General features: G+C 41.1%; 3 protein-coding genes across 5 annotated transcripts in view; 2 read left to right on the top strand and 1 right to left on the bottom strand.

Annotated features, from left to right (window-relative positions):
• The window catches only part of LOC106599806 (calcineurin B homologous protein 1), a 30,787-nt gene extending 22,903 nt beyond the window's left edge, over positions 1-7,884 (top strand). The window contains 2 exon segments of the mRNA XM_014191201.3: positions 1,678-1,745; positions 1,866-7,884. The gene's annotated coding sequence lies outside the window, so the exon portion shown is untranslated.
• Positions 7,885-12,381: 4,497 nt separating this feature from the next.
• On the top strand, positions 12,382-17,940 carry LOC106594936 (nucleolar and spindle-associated protein 1). Of its 3 annotated transcripts, none has more exons than XM_014187047.3 (12): positions 12,382-12,593; positions 12,737-12,817; positions 13,628-13,804; positions 13,914-14,091; positions 14,406-14,501; positions 14,642-14,754; positions 15,050-15,100; positions 15,194-15,432; positions 15,643-15,806; positions 15,912-16,031; positions 17,302-17,404; positions 17,590-17,940. In XM_014187047.3, the coding sequence occupies exons 1-12, from the start codon at positions 12,516-12,518 to the stop codon at positions 17,675-17,677; spliced, it is 1,488 nt and encodes a 495-aa protein (XP_014042522.1). In that variant the 5' UTR covers positions 12,382-12,515; the 3' UTR covers positions 17,678-17,940. The 3 variants fall into 3 exon arrangements, with proteins under 3 accessions (XP_014042522.1, XP_014042949.1, XP_014042054.1); XM_014187474.3 differs by having other exon boundaries at positions 13,625-13,804; positions 15,918-16,031; XM_014186579.3 differs by having other exon boundaries at positions 13,625-13,804.
• ndufaf1 (NADH:ubiquinone oxidoreductase complex assembly factor 1) lies at positions 17,563-21,420 on the bottom strand. The gene is made up of 5 exons (XM_014188517.3): positions 21,171-21,420; positions 19,642-20,169; positions 19,228-19,413; positions 18,233-18,307; positions 17,563-18,124 (listed from the first exon to the last, which is right to left on the bottom strand). Exons 2-5 carry the CDS (start codon positions 20,140-20,142, stop codon positions 17,984-17,986), a joined length of 903 nt encoding a protein of 300 aa, XP_014043992.1. The 5' UTR covers positions 20,143-20,169; positions 21,171-21,420; the 3' UTR covers positions 17,563-17,983.
• Positions 21,421-21,426: the final 6 nt, after the last annotated feature.

The raw sequence follows: 21,426 nt of genomic DNA, 5'->3' as shown, positions 1-21,426 counted from the left end.
GGAGACTGTGTGAATCAGGTCTTCATGGTCGAATTACTGCAAAGAAACCACTACTAAAGAACACCAATTAGAAGAAGAGACTTGATTGGGCCAAGAAACATGAGCAATGGACATTAGACCGGTGGAAATCTGTCCTTTGGACTGATGAGTCCAAATTTGAGATTTTGGGTTCCAACCGCCGTGTCTTTGTGAGACTCAGAGTAGGTGAACGGATGAACTCCGCATGTGTGGTTCCCACCGTGAAGTATGGAGGAAAGGGGGGGAGACCTAGTCAGTTGTACAACTGAATGCCTTCAACTGAAATGTGTCTTCTTTGTCTCTCTGAATCAGAGAGGTCGGGGGGCTGCCATAACCAAGGAGGTGTGGGGGTGCTATGCTGGTACTGTCAGTGATTTACTTAGAATTCAATCATTTAATCAGCATGGCTACCACAGCATTCTGCAGTGATACGCCATCCCATCTGGTTTGTGCTTAGTGGGACTATCATTTGTTTTTCAACAGGACAATGACCCAACACACCTCCAGGCTGTGTAAGAGCTATTTGACCGAGAAGGAGAGTGATGGAGTGCTGCATCTGATGACCTGGCCTCCACAATCACCGACCTCAACCCAATTGAGATGGTTTGGGATGAGTTGGACCGCAGAGAGAAGGAAAAGCAGCCAAAATGTACTTTAAAGAATTTAAAATATATTTTTGATTTGTTTAACACTTTTTGGTTACTACATGATTCCATAAGTCAAAATGATGAAATAACACGTCTTCACTAGTATTCTACAATGTAGAAAATAGTAAAAAATGAACGAAAAACCTTTGAATGAGTAGGTGTGTCCAAACTTTTGATTGGTACTGTATATCATTTCTCGATTATATAAAATATACGTTCCTTATGTTTCCACAAGCGACGCGTTTTAAAGTTCCAAAATGAGCATCGGGCATGTTAACAAAACTCCCCCTGGCCAGAAAAATACTATTGTGCTAAAGCGGTTAGCGTGCTAAAGCAAGCGGGGTTAGCGTGCTAAAGCAAGCGGTTAGCGTGCTAAAGCAAGCGGTTAGCGTGCTAAAGCAAGCGGTTAGCGCCTATGAATGGGGTAGCCACAATAGCTAGCTAGCTAAAACTAAACATATGTAGCACGAATTATTGGTTGCCTTTGTATTCCTCTATAATGTGCATGCCATGGGTTGTTTGCCATAATAGCTCATTTGGATCACATTTGTGGAAGGTCGTTTGTGCAATTTAAAAATAGCTAGCTATTTCCTTAGCTATATTTATATATTTGTATTTATTTATTTTATTTATTTCACCTTTATTTAACCAGGTAGTCAAGTTCAGAACAAGTTCTCATTTACAATTGCGATCTAGCCAAGATAAAGCAAAGCAGTGTGACACATACAACAACACAGAGTTACACATGGAATAAAACAAACATACAGTCAATAAAACAGTAGAAAAAAATGTCTATATACAATGTGAGCAAATGAGGTGAGATAAGGGAGGTAAAGGCAAAAAAGGCCATGGTGGCAAAGTAAATACAATATAGCAAGTAAAACACTGGAATGGTAGATTTGTAGTAGAAGAAAGTGCAAAGTAGAAATAGAAATAATGGGGTGCAAAGGAGCTAATAAATAAATGTCCTAGGTATATTTTGAATGGGGTATGTATGTCCGTCCATCCACAGGCTGCCTCTCCAGCTTCTAGACAAGATCATCTCTGACAGTGCAACAACCTGTCCAGCATTTGACAAAGGTCAGTCCTTCTCAGCCATATCATAATGATATGTAGCTAGCTACCAGCTGCTAGCTACTAGCCACATACTTTGTCAGAATACTAACTATTTTCTAATTTGTGACTTAAATCCCTAAACAGATGCGAAGTGAACGAGTGCCAGACTTCGTGGGGAAAATGTCCAGACCACAGTTCTTCACGTGAGACACATACAGATTTGGGGTTAACATCTCCCAATTGTCACGCCCAGCTGTTGAGACCAGAGATGGATCAAGAGCTCAACCTCTACCAATATTTCGGCAGAGAACAGACAGTGGACCTGCTCCAGGGATGTGTGGGGATACAGGAGAGACTGGCAACTACTCTCTCTCTCCTCTATCCTCATCTATCCTCATCTATCTGTCTCCACCACTGCTTGTAGACAACGATGATGATATTTGTCAAGTCTTGTCCTATTATTTTCATAACTAGGGATCGAACAGAACATATGTCGGCTAGTTGGTGGAATCATCCCCAGAATGGGCCCCATTTGCATTTAAGGGTATTCACAGAAATCTCGGTAGGTTTTTCCTCCTGAAATGGATGATCTCTGTTCTACTGCCTTAGTAATCCAATACAACCCTTTTGTCTGAACCAAGTAATTTACCATTATAATGAACAAAATGTAGGTCTAGTTTCAGATGTACTGCGGACAGTGGTTTGTTGTTGTTCTGAAAGCCTCAATTCCCAACCTTGAACAATGGGAGTAAAACATAGTAGATGCTGCAAACTGTATCAACGATCTCGTAGCCCCCTAATGTCGCATGCCAGACTTTACTACTACAGAGTAGGTTTGTTCTGCTATATTATACCAGACTTTACTACTACAGAGTAGGTTTGTTCTGCTATATTATACCAGACTTTACTACTACAGAGTAGGTTTGTTCTGCTATATTATACCAGACTTTACTACTACAGAGTAGGTTTGTTCTGCTATATTATACCAGACTTTACTACTACAGAGTAGGTTTGTTCTGCTATATTATACCAGACTTTACTACTACAGAGTAGGTTTGTTCTGCTATATTATACCAGACTTTACTACTACAGAGTAGGTTTGTTCTGCTATATTATACCAGACTTAACTACTACAGAGTAGGTTTGTTCTGCTATATTATACCAGACTTTACTACTACAGAGTAGGTTTGTTCTGTTATATTATACCAGACTTTACTACTACAGAGTAGGTTTGTTCTGCTATATTATACCAGACTTTACTACTACAGAGTAGGTTTGTTCTGCTATATTATACCAGACTTAACTACTACAGAGTAGGTTTGTTCTGTTATATTATACCAGACTTTACTACTACAGAGTAGGTTTGTTCTACTATATTATACCAGACTTAACTACTACAGAGTAGGTTTGTTCTGCTATATTATACCAGACTTTACTACTACAGAGTAGGTTTGTTCTGCTATATTATACCAGACTTTACTACTACAGAGTAGGTTTGTTCTGTTATATTATACCAGACTTTACTACTACAGAGTAGGTTTGTTCTACTATATTATACCAGACTTAACTACTACAGAGTAGGTTTGTTCTGCTATATTATACCAGACTTTACTACTACAGAGTAGGTTTGTTCTACTATATCAGTGCTGCCCAACCCTCTTCCTGGAGATCTACTGTCCTGTAGGTTTACAGTCCAATCCTCTTCCTGGAGATCTACTGTCCTGTAGGTTTACAGTCCAACCCTCTTCCTGGAGATCTACTGTCCTGTAGGTTTACAGTCCAACCCTCTTCCTGGAGATCTACTGTCCTGTAGGTTTACAGTCCAACCCTCTTCCTGGAGATCTACTGTCCTGTAGGTTTACAGTCCAGCCCTCTTCCTGGAGATCTACTGTCCTGGAGATCTACTGTCCTGTAGGTTTACAGTCCAATCCTCTTCCTGGAGATCTACTGTCCTGTAGGTTTACAGTCCAACCCTCTTCCTGGAGATCTACTGTCCTGTAGGTTTACAGTCCAATCCTCTTCCTGGAGATCTACTGTCCTGTAGGTTTACAGTCCAACCCTATTCCTGGAGATATACTGTCCTGTAGGTTTACAGTCCAACCCTCTTCCTGGAGATCTACTGTCCTGTAGGTTTACAGTCCAACCCTATTCCTGGAGATCTACTGTCCTGTAGGTTTACAGTCCAACCCTCTTCCTGGAGATCTACTGTCCTGGAGATCTACTGTCCTGTAGGTTTACAGTCCAACCCTCTTCCTGGAGATCTACTGTCCTGTAGGTTTACAGTCCAACCCTCTTCCTGGAGATCTACTGTCCTGGAGATCTACTGTCCTGTAGGTTTACAGTCCAACCCTCTTCCTGGAGATCTACTGTCCTGTAGGTTTTCATTCCAACCCTAATTTAGCATATCTGATTCAGTTAGTTAAGGTCTTGTTGAGCAAAACCTACAGGACAGTAGAGGGTTGGACTGAAAGAGGGTTGGGCAACCCTGTACTTTATCATACCAGATTCTGAGCCTCTCGTCTGGCTCTGTGAGATTAGTTTAGTAGCCCCCCTTATGATCTGTGGTGGAAAGATGTTATTATTGCTCTACCTCATTGCCGTGTTTTGCACCAGGACAGTTGGTGCTTTTCTCTATGATATTCAACAGTACACTAACCCAGGTCCTAGAGTTCGAGGCAAATATCATCGTTTCCCTTAGACGATGTAGGGACCATATAGCCCAACATAACGTACTGTACCAAAAGTTAAAAGACGCAATTCATTCTTACACCATATTGATTCATTCATTCTTACACCATATTGATTCATTCTTACACCATATTGATTCATTCATTCTTACACCATATTGTTTCATTCATTCTTACACCATATTGATTGATTCATTCTTACACCATATTGATTGATTCATTCTTACACCATATTGATTCATTCTTACACCATATTGATTCATTCTTACACCATATTGATTCATTCATTCTTACACCATATTGATTCATTCTTACACCATATTGATTCATTCGATAACCTTATCAGAGTTTGTATGAATGGCACAGAGTCCCAGATTGTTATTTTAGTTATAGGAACGGATTCCCAGTATAACAGTCCTAGTTATAGGAACGGATTCCCAGACACACACTCCTGTCGAGGAGAAGTTCCATTGAAAAAGCTTTTTAGCGGCAGGTTGTCTAGTGGTTATTGCGTTGGACTAGTAACCGAAAGGTTGCTGGATTGAATCCCCGAGCTGACAAGGTAAAAATATGTCGTTCTGCCCCCTGAACAAGGCAGTTCTCCGGTAGGCCGTCATTGTAAATAAGAATTTGTTCTTAACTGACTTGCCAATTTAAATAATTTAAATTGTCCAGAATTAGGCTTAATCTGTATCTGGGAAACAGGCCCGTAGGGTAGGTTTATGTGTTGTACCCATAGAGTTAGGTAGGTTTATGTGTTGTACCCATAGAGTTAGGTAGATTTATGTGTTGTACCCATAGAGTTAGGTAGGTTTATGTGTTGTACCCATAGAGTTAGGTAGGTTTATGTGTTGTACCCATAGAGTTAGGTAGGTTTATGTGTTGTACCCATAGAGTTAGGTAGATTTATGTGTTGTACCCATAGAGTTAGGTAGGTTTATGTGTTGTACCCATAGAGTTAGGTAGGTTTATGTGTTGTGTCCCAGGACCATAGAGTTAGGTAGGTTTATGTGTTGTACCCATAGAGTTAGGTAGGTTTATGTGTTGTACCCATAGAGTTAGGTAGGTTTATGTGTTGTGTCCCAGGACCATAGAGTTAGGTAGGTTTATGTGTTGTACCCATAGAGTTAGGTAGGTTTATGTGTTGTACCCATAGAGTTAGGTAGGTTTATGTGTTGTACCCATAGAGTTAGGTAGGTTTATGTGTTGTACCCATAGAGTTAGGTAGGTTTATGTGTTGTACCCATAGAGTTAGGTAGGTTTATGTGTTGTACCCATAGAGTTAGGTAGGTTTATGTGTTGTACCCATAGAGTTAGGTAGGTTTATGTGTTGTGTCCTAGGCAAAATTTTCTATTTCATTAAGGGCCCTTTTTTTTTTTACAAATATTTATTTTTGCATCATTTGTGGTCCACCACCTTCAATCCTTCCGGGATATGTGCAATATGGTATCTTATTACCTGTCATGATGTGGATATGAATATGTAATATTGTATGAACAAGTGACAAGTTGTTTGAAAACAACAAAATTACCAACGTCTTCCATTAAGAAATATTGTATATTGTCTTCATATGCATTAGCTTATTTAGAGGGACTGTGGTGCCAATATTATAACTAACAATGCATGAACGGTTGCTGTTTTTTGAATAGGGGGCGGCAGCGTAGCCTAGTGGTTAGAGTGTTGGACAAGTAACCGAAAGGTTGCAAGTTCCCCGAGCTGACAAAGTACACAAAATCTGTCGTTCTGCCCCTGAACAAGGCAGTTAACCCACTGTTAACCTAGGCCGTCATTGTAAAATAAGAGTTTTTTTCTTAACTAACTTGCCTAGTTTAAATAAAGGTAAACAAATAAGGAAACATTGTTTTCCTAAAAACAGAACATGTTTAGGAGATTTGATTCAATTGTTAAATCTATTCAGAGTGAATTTCACCACAGATATACAGTTAATCTATTACTATCTAAACTGTATGGAATTAACACCTTTTAGAATCAGTGTGTTAGGCTGTGTTTACACAGGCAGCCCAATTCTGATCTTTTTCCACTAATTGGTCTTTTGACCAATCAGATCGGCTCTTTTGCCAACAATTGGACAACGTATTCGAGTTGGGCTTCCTGTCAGAAACAGCCTTTGTAATTGATCAATAAAATAATGATCTATAATACATTTAGTAAAAAGCAAGGCATAATATGCATCTGATTAGACATTTTAGAAGAAATAAACAATTCTGCACGATTTTCAGTTTATTTGATCTATTGTGTTTTTAAAGGAATGTTTTTAGCATATTAGTAGCTATATAATTAGCGTTTTTTTTGTTTAGAGGGAAGACTATGGTGTGTACTGTGGTTTAGAATGCACTATGTTCCTAGTAAGAACCACCCAACAGTGTGTGAAGTATCACATGTTGAAACAGAAATACATTTTGAATTGGCAAAACGGTCTTCTGGGGAAATTCAATATTCAAGCTACGTTCCCTATGGTACTAGTGCGCTACTTTTTGACCCGGGGGCCCATAGGGCTCTGGTAAAAAAAAGTAGTGCACTATCTAGGGGAATAGGGTGCCATTTTGGAAGTGGCCTCGGACTCGTACAGTATCACTGTAAGAACTAAGAACTACTGATTTTAGGAGGCCTGTGTTGATGCCTCTTTTCACAGTTTACATTCTGTTAAAATGTTGCATCGTTGTCCACATCAATCGAACTATGTATGCATGTATGCATGTAAATGTATTATGCATTCTTCCTATTAATTGAACGTAATAGAGAGAAACGACTGAACAAAAAAAAAACTTTAAAAAATGCTGTAAAACTTTCTTTACATGTATGAATTAATTCACTACCAATCATCCTGTCTTGAATACTGTGTTTAAAAAAAAACAAAATTGTAACGCTACATAATGTGGCAATAGGTAAATCTAGAATGTATTGATCATTTAAAACTATATTAAATACAAGGAGAAAATATTATGCATGACTAAAAGTAATCAATGATTTGTATTGCGGGCAATAATGAATTTGGTCATTTGCGTTGATCTATAGATCTATGATACTGAAAGGCTGATATTGTGGCGCTGTGATATAAAGTTAGTAAAATACGTTTACAGGTCTTGAATAACAAGGGATGGTTATTGACATCACCCAGAGCACATTGGAACCACTTGTTCTCATAAAAGATGTACGATGTTGATCACAGCCTGAAATCCAGGCTGTTCTGCGCTATCATTCTACTTGCCATTCCTTGGCAATGACAAGGAACGGAATGATGGCACAAAAGACTGGATTTCAGGCTGTTGATCCAAGTATTACTAGTAAGCAACAGAATGAGATGACTGTGCGTTGTGGTGTGACTATGCACTCCAGCGAGAAGCCCCTGGGGCATGCTGGAGCGACGGAATCTCCCGTCTCGGTTGTGGATTAACTGAAGAAATCTGCATCAGAAATGTAGCAATAAAAAGCAGCATGGTGCCAATAGCACGAATGACTGGACTGGTTTGTGTGGCATTACAACTTCACATCTTCTTCCATATCTACTACTCATTCCTGAGTTCCAATTCCCTACCTAGGTCTGAACTCTTCATCACGTTAAGATAAAAAGGTCTGAACTCTTCATCACATTAAACTGAAAGGTCTGAACTCTTCATCACGTTAAGATAAAAGGTCTGAACTCTTCATCACGTTAAGATAAAAGGTCTGAACTCTTCATCACATTAAGCTGAAAGGTCTGAACTCTTCATCACGTTAAGATAAAAGGTCTGAACTCTTCATCACGTTAAGATAAAAGGTCTGAACTCTTCATCACGTTAAGATAAAAGGTCTGAACTCTTCATCACATTAAGATAATGCGCCTCTCAAGGATAGCAGGGTTTCCAAGGTGATGTCTAGCGCCTCTCAAGGATAGCAGGGTTTCCCCAAACAACACTTTAGATGCAACATGCTCATCCAATTGAGACCCGTTTAGTGGTTTACAAAACAGTTTTAATACCTGAACAGAAGAATATAAAAACACAGCAAGTCATGTCTCAGTCATCCAGCTTCACATAAGTAGTTAACATTGATGAAGTATAGTTCCATATTAACCAGCAGAATATGAGGTAGCTACTTATTAAGTAATCTCAAGGAAATTTCTTGGTGGGACCATATATTATATAGACAGCTGTGCTTTTCCAAATCATGTCCAATCAATTGAATTTACCACAGGTGGACTCCAAGTTGTAGAAACATCTCAAGGATGATCAATGGAAACAGGATGCACCTGAGCTCAATTTAGAGTCTCATAGCAAAGGGTCTGAATACTTATGTAAATAAGGTATTTATGTTTTTTTTTTTATATATATACATTTGCAAACATGTCTAAAAATCTGTTTTCGGTTTGTCATTATGGCGCATTGTGTGTAGATTGAGATATTATTTTTGTATCCATTTTAGAATAAGGCTGTAGCGTAACAAAATGTGGAAAAAGTCCAGGTGTTTGAATAATTTCACTGTATACCTCGGCCAACAGTCTGGACTTTTTTTTGGCACATGTAGGTAGACTAACATTAGTGTAGCCTGGGTAGACACTAGTGGGCGCTACGACATCAGGAAGAAATATGGGCAACTGATGGGGTTGGGAGCCACAAAAACAATCTGAACTCATGATGGACCCCCCCTACACAAGATATATATTTTTGTGTTTTAAAGTTAATTTCATTTAATTCTCAGTGGTGGAAAAATTACTCAATAGTCATACTTGAGTAAAAGTAATGATACCTTTAATAGAAAATGACTAAAGTAAAAGGGAAAGTCACTCAGTAAAAAACGACTTGAGTAAAAGTCTAAAAGTATTTGGTTTTAAATCATTCAAAAGTACTTACACACCTGAACACTCTTTGGATCCTCCCCATTCTTCCTTGTCTCCAGGGTTACCTCCAATGGGATGACGTTTAACGCCAACATTCCACTAAAACCAGGAAGACAGACAATACAGACAAAACCAACCAGACGTTACAATTTGTATTTATTTTTATTTATCCAATAGCCAGGGGGAAACTCCAACACCCAAACATCATTTACAAACGAAGTGAGGGGATGACCAGGGATGTTCTCTGTTTAGTGAGTCCTCCAGATCAGAGGCAGTAGGGATGACCAGGGATGTTCCCTGTTTAGTGAGTCCTCCAGATCAGAGGCAGTAGGGATGACCAGGGATGTTCTCTGTTTAGTGAGTCCTCCAGATCAGAGGCAGTAGGGATGACCAGGGATGTTCTCTGTTTAGTGAGTCCTCCAGATCAGAGGCAGTAGGGATGACCAGGGATGTTCTCTGTTTAGTGAGTCCTCCAGATCAGAGGCAGTAGGGATGACCAGGGATGTTCCCTGTTTAGTGAGTCCTCCAGATCAGAGGCAGTAGGGATGACCAGGGATGTTCTCTGTTTAGTGAGTCCTCCAGATCAGAGGCAGTAGGGATGACCAGGGATGTTCTCTGTTTAGTGAGTCCTCCAGATCAGAGGCAGTAGGGATGACCAGGGATGTTCTCTGTTTAGTGAGTCCTCCAGATCAGAGGCAGTAGGGATGACCAGGGATGTTCTCTGTTTAGTGAGTCCTCCAGATCAGAGGCAGTAGGGATGACCAGGGATGTTCTCTGTTTAGTGAGTCCTCCAGATCAGAGGCAGTAGGGATGACCAGGGATGTTCTCTGTTTAGTGAGTCCTCCAGATCAGAGGCAGTAGGGATGACCAGGGATGTTCCCTGTTTAGTGAGTCCTCCAGATCAGAGGCAGTAGGGATGACCAGGGATGTTCTCTCGATAAGTGTGTGAATTGGACCATTTTTCTGTCCTGCTAAGCATTGAAAATGTAACGAGTTCTTTTAGGTATGAGGGAAAATGTACGGAGTAAAAAGTACATTTTTGTCATTAGGAATGTAGTAAAGTAAAAGTAAAAGCAGTAAAATACAGATACCACAAAAACGACTTAAATAGTACTTTAAAGTATTTTTACTTTACTTAAATACTTTACACCACTGGCAATTGTACACATTTTGCCATAGGGCAGTGAGAAGATTTAGCAATTTTATAACTAATTTCAAGCATTTTTGGGGGGGGGGGGGGGGGGGGGGGGGGGTCATTTTGTGCAATTCTACAAAAAAAATCCATATAGTAGAGAGAAATGCTTGCAGTTTTTAATATGATATCTGAGTGAGATTTACTAACAAAATCAATCGGGCCCTCAGATCTAATTCGACCTTGATTACTACAAGTTTAGATATCTGGCCGTTAGACTAAATTACCGATCTAAAACATGTTACCTGACATGGGCTAATTGAGTGACTATTAGTGACTGATATTAGAAAATAATTAGTGGATTAAATTAAAAGGGGTGATAACAGGAGTGGTGTAGATTAGCTGGACTGATGAAGATGGGAAGCAGTGGATTAAAGGGGTGATAATAGGAGTGGTGTAGATTAGCTGGACTGATGAAGATGGGAAGCAGTGGATCAAAGGGGTGATAACAGGAGTGGTGTAGATTAGCTGGACTGATGAAGATGGGAAGCAGTGGATTAAAGGGGTGATAACAGGAGTGGTGTAGATTAGCTGGACTGATGAAGATGGGAAGCAGTGTATTAAAGGGGTGATAACAGGAGTGGTGTAGATTAGCTGGACTGATGAAGATGGGAACCAGTGGATTAAAGGGGTGGTGTGGAGCAGCTGGACTGATGAAGCAGGGAAACAGTGGATTGAAGGGGTGATAACAGGAGTGCCTGTGAGTGTCGGCACTAAAGAGGTCAGAGACAAGTCCTGTATTACAGGATCTTAGTTCTTTTACATTTACGTAATTTAGCAGACACTCTTATGGTGGTAGTACTACAATGGAATGCTCGAAGCCTGTTGGCTAATGGGCAGCAGTTCAAGCAGTTCATTGTAGATATACCAGCTAAGGCACCTGGTGTGATTTGTGTGAAGGAAACACATGTCTCAAACCGACTGTGGAGTTTATCATACAGGGATATGAAGTGGTTCGTAGGGACAGAGATGGAGGGGGGGGGGGGGTTGATGTGCCACCTTCATAAAGCAAGGACTTCCTTACAGGATGCTAGGCAGAGGTATTGAACAGGACTATGTGGTGGTGGAGGGGTGGTTGAGAGGAGGGGTGGTAGCGGTAGTGAACTACTATAATCCCTTGTCGTATATTGGACCTGGATGTGCTGGAGAGGGTGGAGGGCCGGGATAGAAGTAAGGTAATGTGGTGTGGGGATTTTAATGCCCACAACACACTCTGGGGGGAGGGGAACTGATGGGGCTGATGGATGGAAATGGCCAAGTGATGGAACATCTAATAGAAGTTAAAGATCTGATGTGCCTGAATGATGGACCGAGGGACCAGGACTGATGTAGCCACTGGGAAAGAGTCTGCCTTGGACCTCACTCTGGTATCTAGTGATGGACCGAGGGACCAGTACGAGTTACTCATAGGGGCAGCGTTGCTGGTTCAAACACCTCTCAGACCGTGTTCCCCCTCGTTATAAACCTGACAACGTAAATACACTAGTAATATTCAATTGGATTTCTTGTTGGCCAAACATTAAACACCTAACTAGCTAGTTGTAATGAATCAACTTACTAAGACAAATTGAGTGAGTTGACATGTTGCCTCTTCACACATCGCTCGGGAATCAGCCCACACTTTTCCATCGTCCACAATGGAAAGTTGCTGGATTCCCGACAATGGCTTGGTTCACTGACTCATTCTCTAGGCTTTGGTCATCTGTATCGCAGGAATTGAAATGACTCGAAATCATACATTTTTCTATTATATTATTTCAAATGTCACATTATTCAACTTCTAACCCGAAACATCTATTTTAGTGGGGGGGTTTTCGGTTGTTTTATTCCGTGTTTTTTTTCTGCCATCTAGCGGAGAACATAGGTGCTAATAGAAATTAGTTTTGATTGGTTGCGAGGTACTTCCGTGTACATCCGCCAGCCAATCAAATGTCTTATAGTCCAGTTTTTTGAACCTCCGCATTTTAACCGTCAGGCGCGACAAATGAGAGCGGCTCGAAGCGGGGAGCGGATTAGTTTAAACGTGTTCCAGTGACAAACTAATTCGTTTTGGGTTTTTTAGGTAAAACAAGAAAAAATGGAATTGGATTCAATGAAGTATGCCGAATTGCGCAGTCTTGCGAAGGAGGTTGGATTCAAAACCTCAAAACTGAAGGTACAATAAAATCGTAAACAGTAACGTTACTACATTGGGGTTGTTTGTGCGTTAGCTAGCTAGTTAACTTACTATATTATCCACCACGTTGTTTTTGCCAGTGTACAACCTAGCTAACTTTGTGTTTTTTTTATATGTTAAAGGCTGATAAACTTCTGAAGGCGCTAAAGGAGCACTTCCAGCAGCAGCAACAACAACCACCGCAGGAAGATGTTGCAGTGGACGTACGTTAAGTTCTGTCTTGAAACTCCCTCCAACTTTTCAAATTATATACATATTTTTCTCTTCTCTTATTTTTTGTTCTACTTTACTTAAAATCAAATCAAAAATTGTATTTGTCCCATGCACCGAATACAACAGACTTACTTTACAAACCTTTTAAAACCAACAATGCAGATGTGTAAAGGTATTTACTAAATAAATTGAAGTAAGCAAGAAAATAGAAAAATGTCAAATAACAGTAACAAGGCTATATACAAGGGGTACCGGTACAATGTGTGGGGGCACAGATTAGTAGAGGTAATATTTACGTGTAGGTAGAGGTAAAGTAACTATGCATACTTTATACTACTATATTGATTACTGCATTGGGCTCCCGAGTGGCGCAGCGGTCTAAGGTACTGCATCTCAGTGCAAAAGGCGTCACTATAGTCCCTTGTTCGAATCCGGGCTGTATCACATCCGGCCGTGATTGGGGATCCCATAGGGCGGAGCACAATTGGCCCAGCCTCTTCTGGGTTTGGCCAGGGAAGGCTGTCATTGTAAATAAGAATTTGTTCTTAACTGACTTGCCTAGTTAAATACAGGTGTAAATTGATATTGATTACTGCATTGTTTGGATAAGAACTTCTTGCAAGAAAGGCATTTCACTGTAATTTGTGCACATGACATTTTAAAAACGCAACTTATCACACTTATACATGATCTGCAAGGTACTGATTTCTCCTTAACTTTCTTTCTTTGTGTATATAACTAGCTGTGTTTGCATTGTAATTTTACAGCCAGTAGCAAACCTCTAGGTGTGTATTTAGCAGGGAGATGAGACTGGCATTGCTGCACATGATGACATCAACTCAACCCAGGAAGTCAACAATTCATCACAGGATGATGATGATGAGCCTTTCCTAAAACATCCAGCTCGGGAGTTTGTTACCAAACGTCGCGGTAGAGGGCGACCGAAGAAGAGGAAGGAGCCTGAAGATGAGGAACAGGTGTGTGTGTGCCCCCCCAACAGTAGTCTCCATGTGTCTTATGTTAATAAAGGATATGTGTTTGCTCTGCATTTGTTTGAGAAACTGAACTATGGTGTTTTTGATCTAGATGTTTGAGAAGCTGGTTGAACCCAGAATCAGCCAAGGGAGTGTTAAGAGAAGGAAAACGTCTGCCGCTAAGGATTCTGGGGTGGCAGCACCAGTGCAGGAGTCACAGAAAACCAATGTTCAGACACAGCCTGAACCTGGCCACAAAGATGCAGCCCCAGCAGTGACGTTTGAGGAAGGTTAGTCTGGTAGACTTAAAAAAAATATATATATATATATACACACACACACACAGAAGTGTTATGTAGAGCATCAACTCTGGTTTTAGTAACCTCATTAGGGTGGCAGGTAGCCTAGCGTTTAAGTGTTGGGCCAGTAACCGACAGGTCGGTAGTTTGAATCCCAGAGTCGACTAGGTTAAAAAAAAGAACTCTGTCTGGCCTTGAACAAATCACTTAACCCTAATTGCTCCTGTAAGTCGCTCTGGATAAGAACATCTGCTAAATGACTGAAATGTAATATATAGATCATATTCTCCTATTGCTTTGCACAGGAGAGGGACAGGAGGTGGTGAAGCCAGTAGGAAAGATCCCTCGCCATGAGGGGCTCCTGAAGAGGACTAAGTCGATGCTGAAGCCTACGACACCAAGTTAGTCGTCTGAATCCTATGTTCTGTATCTACATTGCTTGAAAAGATGTTTGTCCGGAATGCATTAAGCTTCGAGATAAGTAGTGAACCAAAATTCTGACCTGGGGGGGATACACTATTTACACCCCTTTCTATTGTAGACTTCAGAAAGCTCCACGAGGCACATTTCAAGAGGATGGAGTCAATTGATTCATATGTGGAAAGGAAGACCAAGCAAGTTGATTTGTTCCGAAGTTCAGTGAAGGAACTGAAGGTAATGAACTGGACCTCAAATCCAGTTCTACTGCTTTTTTTTTTTTTTTTTTTAAATCGGGGACTAATTTAGACCTGGGACACCGGGGTGGGTGAAATCAATTATCAGGTAGAACAGAGAACCAACAGGCTCCGGACCTGAACTATATAGTAGGGGTGGTATTTGTGTTGTGGTCAAGGTGGGGGTTTGATGTTCAATCTCAAATAAGCCCAAGGAATTATTTATTACAAAAATTGCATATCTAATTCATACATTTTAGTAAATAGTTAATTTATATATTGTCTTTATTCTTTAGGTTCTCTCCGATAAGACTCTTTCTAAATCGACTGAAGGAAAACCTCCAGCAGTAAGTACTACATGTTTAATCTTTTTAGTTTTTTTTAATTGGTTCCAAGTCGATTGTTGCTTGGTGTGATTAATCATTGCTGTGTTTTCCCAGATCTCAACCCCGAGCTGTGCCTCCCTATTCAGCCCAGCATCCCAGAGACCTGCCACAGACAAACGCAGACAGACCCGGTTCTCAGCCATCAAATGTGCCACTGATAAAAGTAGATTCTCGGCCGGTAAGCCAGCTACAGACAAGCACAGACCGACCCGGGTCTCTGGCACCAACCCCTCTCAGGACACCGTTGTTCCATTCAGACCTACAGTCCTGTCCACTTGCAGGATCAATGTTCGGTGAGTCTTTTAAAAAAAACATTGGTCTGATTTATTTAGTACCAAGTACAGTGCTACTTAAAGTTCTAGGTAAACCTCTTGTGATGAACTTCACGTCATGCCCTGTGTGATGAGTTGCTGCAAAATAGAAGTTAACTAGCTTTTGCTCAGGTGACTGTTTTTCTAGAATGAAATGTTATAGAATAAGTCCAACTGTTGGTTTGTGTAAAGGTTCTCTCAGGCTACTCGGGATAATGAGCACAAGAGGTCCATGGTCAAGACACCAGCACGCCCGTCAACCCGTGTGGAACTCGTCACTCCTGGGAAAGAGACTAAAGTTGTCGGGAAACGTGACGTCAACAAGCCTTCTGTTCTCTCTAGCACCAAGACGCCAGGTAACGTCCGTTCTAGATCACGTTAAATCTCATTTCTATGTCATCTTTACTTTGCATTTTCTATGCATTACAACTGATTGGATTCCTTCCTGTTCTTTTCATAAGGAACAGCGTTTGTGTTTAATGCAAACACCAGTGTTCTTTCTAACACTCCTGGAACCAACAAGGCTAACTTTGATCTGAAGGCCAGTCTCTCTAAGCCTCTCACCTACAAGCCTCACAGGGGTAAGTCAATAACGCCCTGGTTTTATCGTGTTTATCGTCAATAACGCCCTGGTTTATCGTCAATAACGCCCTGGTTTATCGTGTTTATCGTCAATAACGCCCTGGTTTATCGTCAATAACGCCCTGGTTTATCGTCAATAACGCCCTGGTTTATCGTCAATAACGCCCTGGTTTATCGTCAATAACGCACTGGTTTTATCGTGTTTATCGGCAATAACGCCCTGGTTTTATCGTGTTTATCGGCAATAACGCCCTGGTTTTATCGTGTTTATCGTCAATAACGCCCTGGTTTATCGTCAATAACGCCCTGGTTTATCGTGTTTATCGTCAATAACGCCCTGGTTTATCGTCAATAACGCCCTGGTTTATCGTCAATAACGCACTGGTTTTATCGTGTTTATCGTCAATAACGCCCTGGTTTATCGTCAATAACGCCCTGGTTTTATCGTGTTTATCATCAATAACGCCCTGGTTTAACGTCAATAACGCCCTGGTTTATCGTGTTTATTGTCAATAACGCCCTGGTTTATCGTGTTTATCGTCAATAACGCCCTGGTTTATCGTGAATAACGCCCTGGTTTATCGTGTTTATCGTCAATAACGCCCTGGTTTATCGTCAATAACGCCCTGGTTTTATCGTGTTTATCGTCAATAACGCCCTGGTTTATCGTGTTTATCGTCAATAACGCCCTGGTTTATCGTCAATAACGCCCTGGTTTATCGTGTTTATCGTCAATAACGCCCTGGTTTATCGTCAATAACGCCCTGGTTTATCGTCAATAACGCCCTGGTTTTATCGTGTTTATCATCAATAACGCCCTGGTTTATCGTCAATAACGCCCTGGTTTATCGTGTTTATCGTCAATAACGCCCTGGTTTTATCGTGTTTATCATCAATAACGCCCTGGTTTAACGTGTTTATCGTCAATAACGCCCTGGTTTATCGTGTTTATCGTCAATAACGCCCTGGTTTATCGTCAATAACGCCCTGGTTTATCATGTGTTTATCGTCAATAACGCCCTGGTTTATCATGTGTTTATCGTCAATAACGCCCTGGTTTATCGTCAATAACGCCCTGGTTTTATCGTGTTTATCGTCAATAACGCCCTGGTTTTATCGTCAATAACGCCCTGGTTTATCGTCAATAACGCCCTGGTTTATCGTCAATAACGCCCTGGTTTATCGTCAATAACGCCCTGGTTTATCGTCAATAACGCCCTGGTTTATCGTGTTTATCGTGAATAACGCCCTGGTTTAACGTGTCTGTAGGGAAGCTGAAGCCTTATGGAGAGACCAAGGAGAACACAGCTGACCAGTCTCAGATTGTTCCTTCACACCAGAAGAACTACAAACAGCACCCGGTTCAGACAAGGTGAGTATCGGGAACAAAAAGTTAAAAGTGGAGGGGGAATTTGAGTAATTGACAAAAGCTGGGAATTCAATCGTTCATTGATTACTCAAAACATTGGAGAGAAAAAGTCCAAGGGAACTAATTGAGTCTCTGTCCGAATGGCTGAATTGTCTGCTGTATAGATTTCCATATTTCTTTTATTCAAGGGAGGAAAGGAGGACAAAACAGACTGAAGACAGGAAGCAGAAGAAAGTGAATATGCTTGGAGCCAGACGAGGCCTCGTCATGACCTAATTATTCTGTAATTTTTCACTCTCCTGTAAAGTTTAGACCCTGTTTTTACATCTGTCCTCTGTACTGTTCCAACCTGTTATGATTGTTCAATTTTACTCTGTAGTTCCTCAAACACTTCACTATTACAATGTTATGAACTTTATTGTTCACATTAACATGTTAAATATTTTTGGTCATCTGTAATTCATGTTTTACAGTGCGTTTAAATGTTTGTACTTTTTCCAGAATTGTAAATACATGTAGTAAATTTGGCATTTCCTGAAGTAGTGTTTTTTTGTTGGGCTTGGTGGGTGATGCTTGTTGTCCTCAGACTTCAGGGTTTCTCTTGTATACCTCGTATGCAAACTCCTCTGTGTGTGCACGGTCGTTACACACAGCAACAAAATCAATCTCTAGTTGAAATGGACCGTCTGCCTTATCACCCAACGTTATTCCAATGGTGTTAACCTGGGAGCACAAAACAGACAGTAGCAAGAACATAACAAGTTAATCATCATTTTACCCATGTCTGAGTACTATGTAGTACACTTATTGTATTATTCAAATGTTTCTTACCTTGTCCAACCAGAGAGGATGCTGATCATCTTGTATCCTCCCACGACTAGAGAGGAAGAATTTTGAGAATGGAATCTGTAAACGGTGCAATCAAATGTTAGCATCCAAATACTTCTGGACCATAGTAGTCACAACTAAGATCACACGGCGATAACCTCGCTCATGTCCCAACTAAGATCACACGGTGATAGCCTCGCTCATGTCCCAACTAAGATCACACGGCGATAACCTCGCTCATGTCCCAACTAAGATCACACGGCGATAACCTCGCTCATGTCCCAACTAAGATCTCACGGCGATAACCTCGCTCATGTCCCAACTAAGATCACACGGCGATAACCTCGCGTGAGATGCAAACAATTGAAGACCGTTTCCTTAAAGGAAAAGCCAAAACCAAGTAAGGGAGACTTGGAGCACATTCAGTAGAACCCAACGTTCCGATAGAAATGGGCTGTAAAACAAAACATGCTTCTAATATGTAGACTATGGAATCATTGTCTCTATTTGTGGTATTTCTATCTGCAACTGAAAAAGTTTGTCACGTGCCCCGAATACAACAGGTGTAGACCTTACAGTGAAATGCTTACATACAGGCTCTAACCAATAGTGCAAAAAAAGGTATTAGGTGAACAATAGGTAAGTAAAGAAATAAAACAACAGTAAAAAGACAGGCTATATACAGTAGAGGCTATATACAGTAGCGAGGCTACATACAGACACCGGTTAGTCAGGCTGATTGAGGTAGTATGTACATGTAGATATGGTTAAAGTGACTAGGCATATGATAAACAGAGAGTAGCAGTAGCGTAAAAAGAGGGGTTGGCGGGTGGTGGCACACAATGCAGATAGCCCGGTTAGCCAATGTGCGGGAGCACTGGTTGGTCAGCCCAATTGAGGTAGTATGTACATGAATGTATAGTTAAAGTGACTATGCATATATGATAAACAGAAAGTAGCAGCAGCGTAAAAAAAAAGTGTCCCTGGCTAGACGGTACCTTGACATCTTGCCAGTAAGGTCCTCCCCGTGTGTACAGGAAGTAACTGTACATGTCGTCCTTCTGGTGTGAGAAGTAGGTCTCCGCCCCGACGTTTATCATCCATGGTCGCCCGTCACCACGGATACGCAGGTGCAGGGTGTTGAAGCTGGACCAATCGTGATGCTTCTTACTGTCAAACGAACCCTAGAGAAAACATGTTTTTGAGGGTTAACATCTCGCATGGCCATGCTTCCCAAGGTTGAGTCATGGAACTGATGGAAAGATGTGCTCAATGTTTGGCAGACGTTTAATCTTACTGGGGAGGAAAGACTAGCCTGAGTACCGGTGATTTGTATAATCATGCCAACTCATTGGCAAGAGGGCAGAAACAGACTGGCACCTGGGCTAAGTTAAGACAGCATCAGTACTAACCATAGGCGGTTTGGAGCGCATCGTGCAGTATCCACTATATCGTGTCTCTCCGTCCCTGGGAGGAGCAGAACAGAGGGTCCCATACATTAGACATGTAGTGTTGTTCCTGCCTAGCTTCAGATAGGCTTCACTCCTCCCGCCGATCTCTTGGTCTGAAGACACTGTCCACTGCTCCAGACTCTCTGGTCCTCTGAACTCCCAGATCACCCTGGTCTGTTCCAGTATATGTTCAATCAGTGGCTTTCCCTCTGGCCCTGTCCAGCGGCCCAGAAACTCATTCTTCAGCAGGGTAAAATGCTTTCGTATCCCTTCCACACCTTTATCGAAATCAAACTTCTTCCATATGGGGGTGTTGTCCTGTGTCTGGCCTGGCCGTTTGTACTCTCCTCCAGAGATAGCCCTCCATCCCACAGACAGGTGTGGAGCCAAGTGTCTCTGTTTGTAGCAGGATCCAAGAAATCTCACTGCTGGGGTGAAATGTGTAGCTCTTGACACTGCCATAAAAAGTAATCCTGGTTTCTTGCCTTACTGTTGGGGGGGGGGAGACAAAAGTGGTCGTTAAGTATTGACTGTCAAGAGGACCAAGTACAATGTCACAGCCAGGGCATTGTCATGTTCATTGCCATAGGTATCCCTTGATCATCTCACTCAGTTCCGTTACACATAAGTCATTGAAAGCATCTTCTGTAAGGGGATGTTTTGTTGTGCCGCGACGCTCGGTCTGAACATTAAACACGCATTTCTTGCGGTACTGTTTTGGAAGCATAAGGACCGTATATTTCATATCCGCAAGAATTAAAATGTAAAAAAAGGTTAAATTGATATATCGTTTATAGGGTTAGGATTCCCACACGGCCATATTTCCATGTTACAGCGCTTGTTTACGGAAAACAGACGGAAGACAGAGTGGACAACCTGTGCTAAGTACGCTACAAACGTGTTGTTACTTAAAAAGGTACTGTCTGCTGCAACTGTGTTAACCGGTTAAAAGTGTGTATTTTGCGTTTGAGAAATTATTTTGATGTGATATGAAAGTATAGGTAATTTGTTTCTAGAAACGTAACGAGATTGAGAATCGATTAAAATCAACATATGTTGATGAGTACTTGGTTGTTTTGGCTTCCAGAGGCAATTCGCCCTTTAAACGGAACATGTAACATTGGATTAAGGAGTAACGTTTTGCTCCTTTACTGCAATATTGGGCTAAGCCATTAACTAGGTGACCACATCAACATTTTAGTCATTTAGCAGAAGCTCTTGTCCAGAGCGACTTACAGTAGTGAATGCATACATTTTATAACATTTGTTTTTTTTCTCCCGCACTGGTCCCGCGTGGGAATCGAACCCACAACCCTGGTGTTGCAAACACCATGTTCTACCAACTGAGCCACACGGGATTCTGGAACATGACATCCAGGTTCAGGTTAATAGTCATTACAGACAAGCTAAGTGAATAACAGAATGTATAATATCAAATCAACTCATTTTGATAGCAGGAAATGTAATGTTTTATAGTTAACGTTACTTACCCGCTGGCTACACGGCGACTGACAGCTGAATTTGATACCGGTTGGATCGATCTCACGAATTTATTTATAACTGACCTTATTAAATAAATAATAGCATATTGTGTTCTTCACTTGTAGCGTGGAATTACATATGATTAAAATAGTATAAATCTCTAACCGACTTTATAAAATGTGTAATCATGATTAAAGAACACGGAAGCGTGTTCACCAAGGTTGTGGTCCGTCCGGATAAAAGCTCCCCCCTGAAATAACAGCG

The sequence above is a fragment of the Salmo salar genome, chromosome 01 (genome assembly GCF_965601325.2).
Source record: "Salmo salar chromosome 01, fSalSal1, whole genome shotgun sequence".
Classification (NCBI taxonomy): Eukaryota; Metazoa; Chordata; class Actinopteri; order Salmoniformes; family Salmonidae; genus Salmo; species Salmo salar.
The sequence above is the reverse complement of the archived record's forward strand: the minus strand, read 5'-3'. Positions and strand labels throughout refer to the sequence as shown.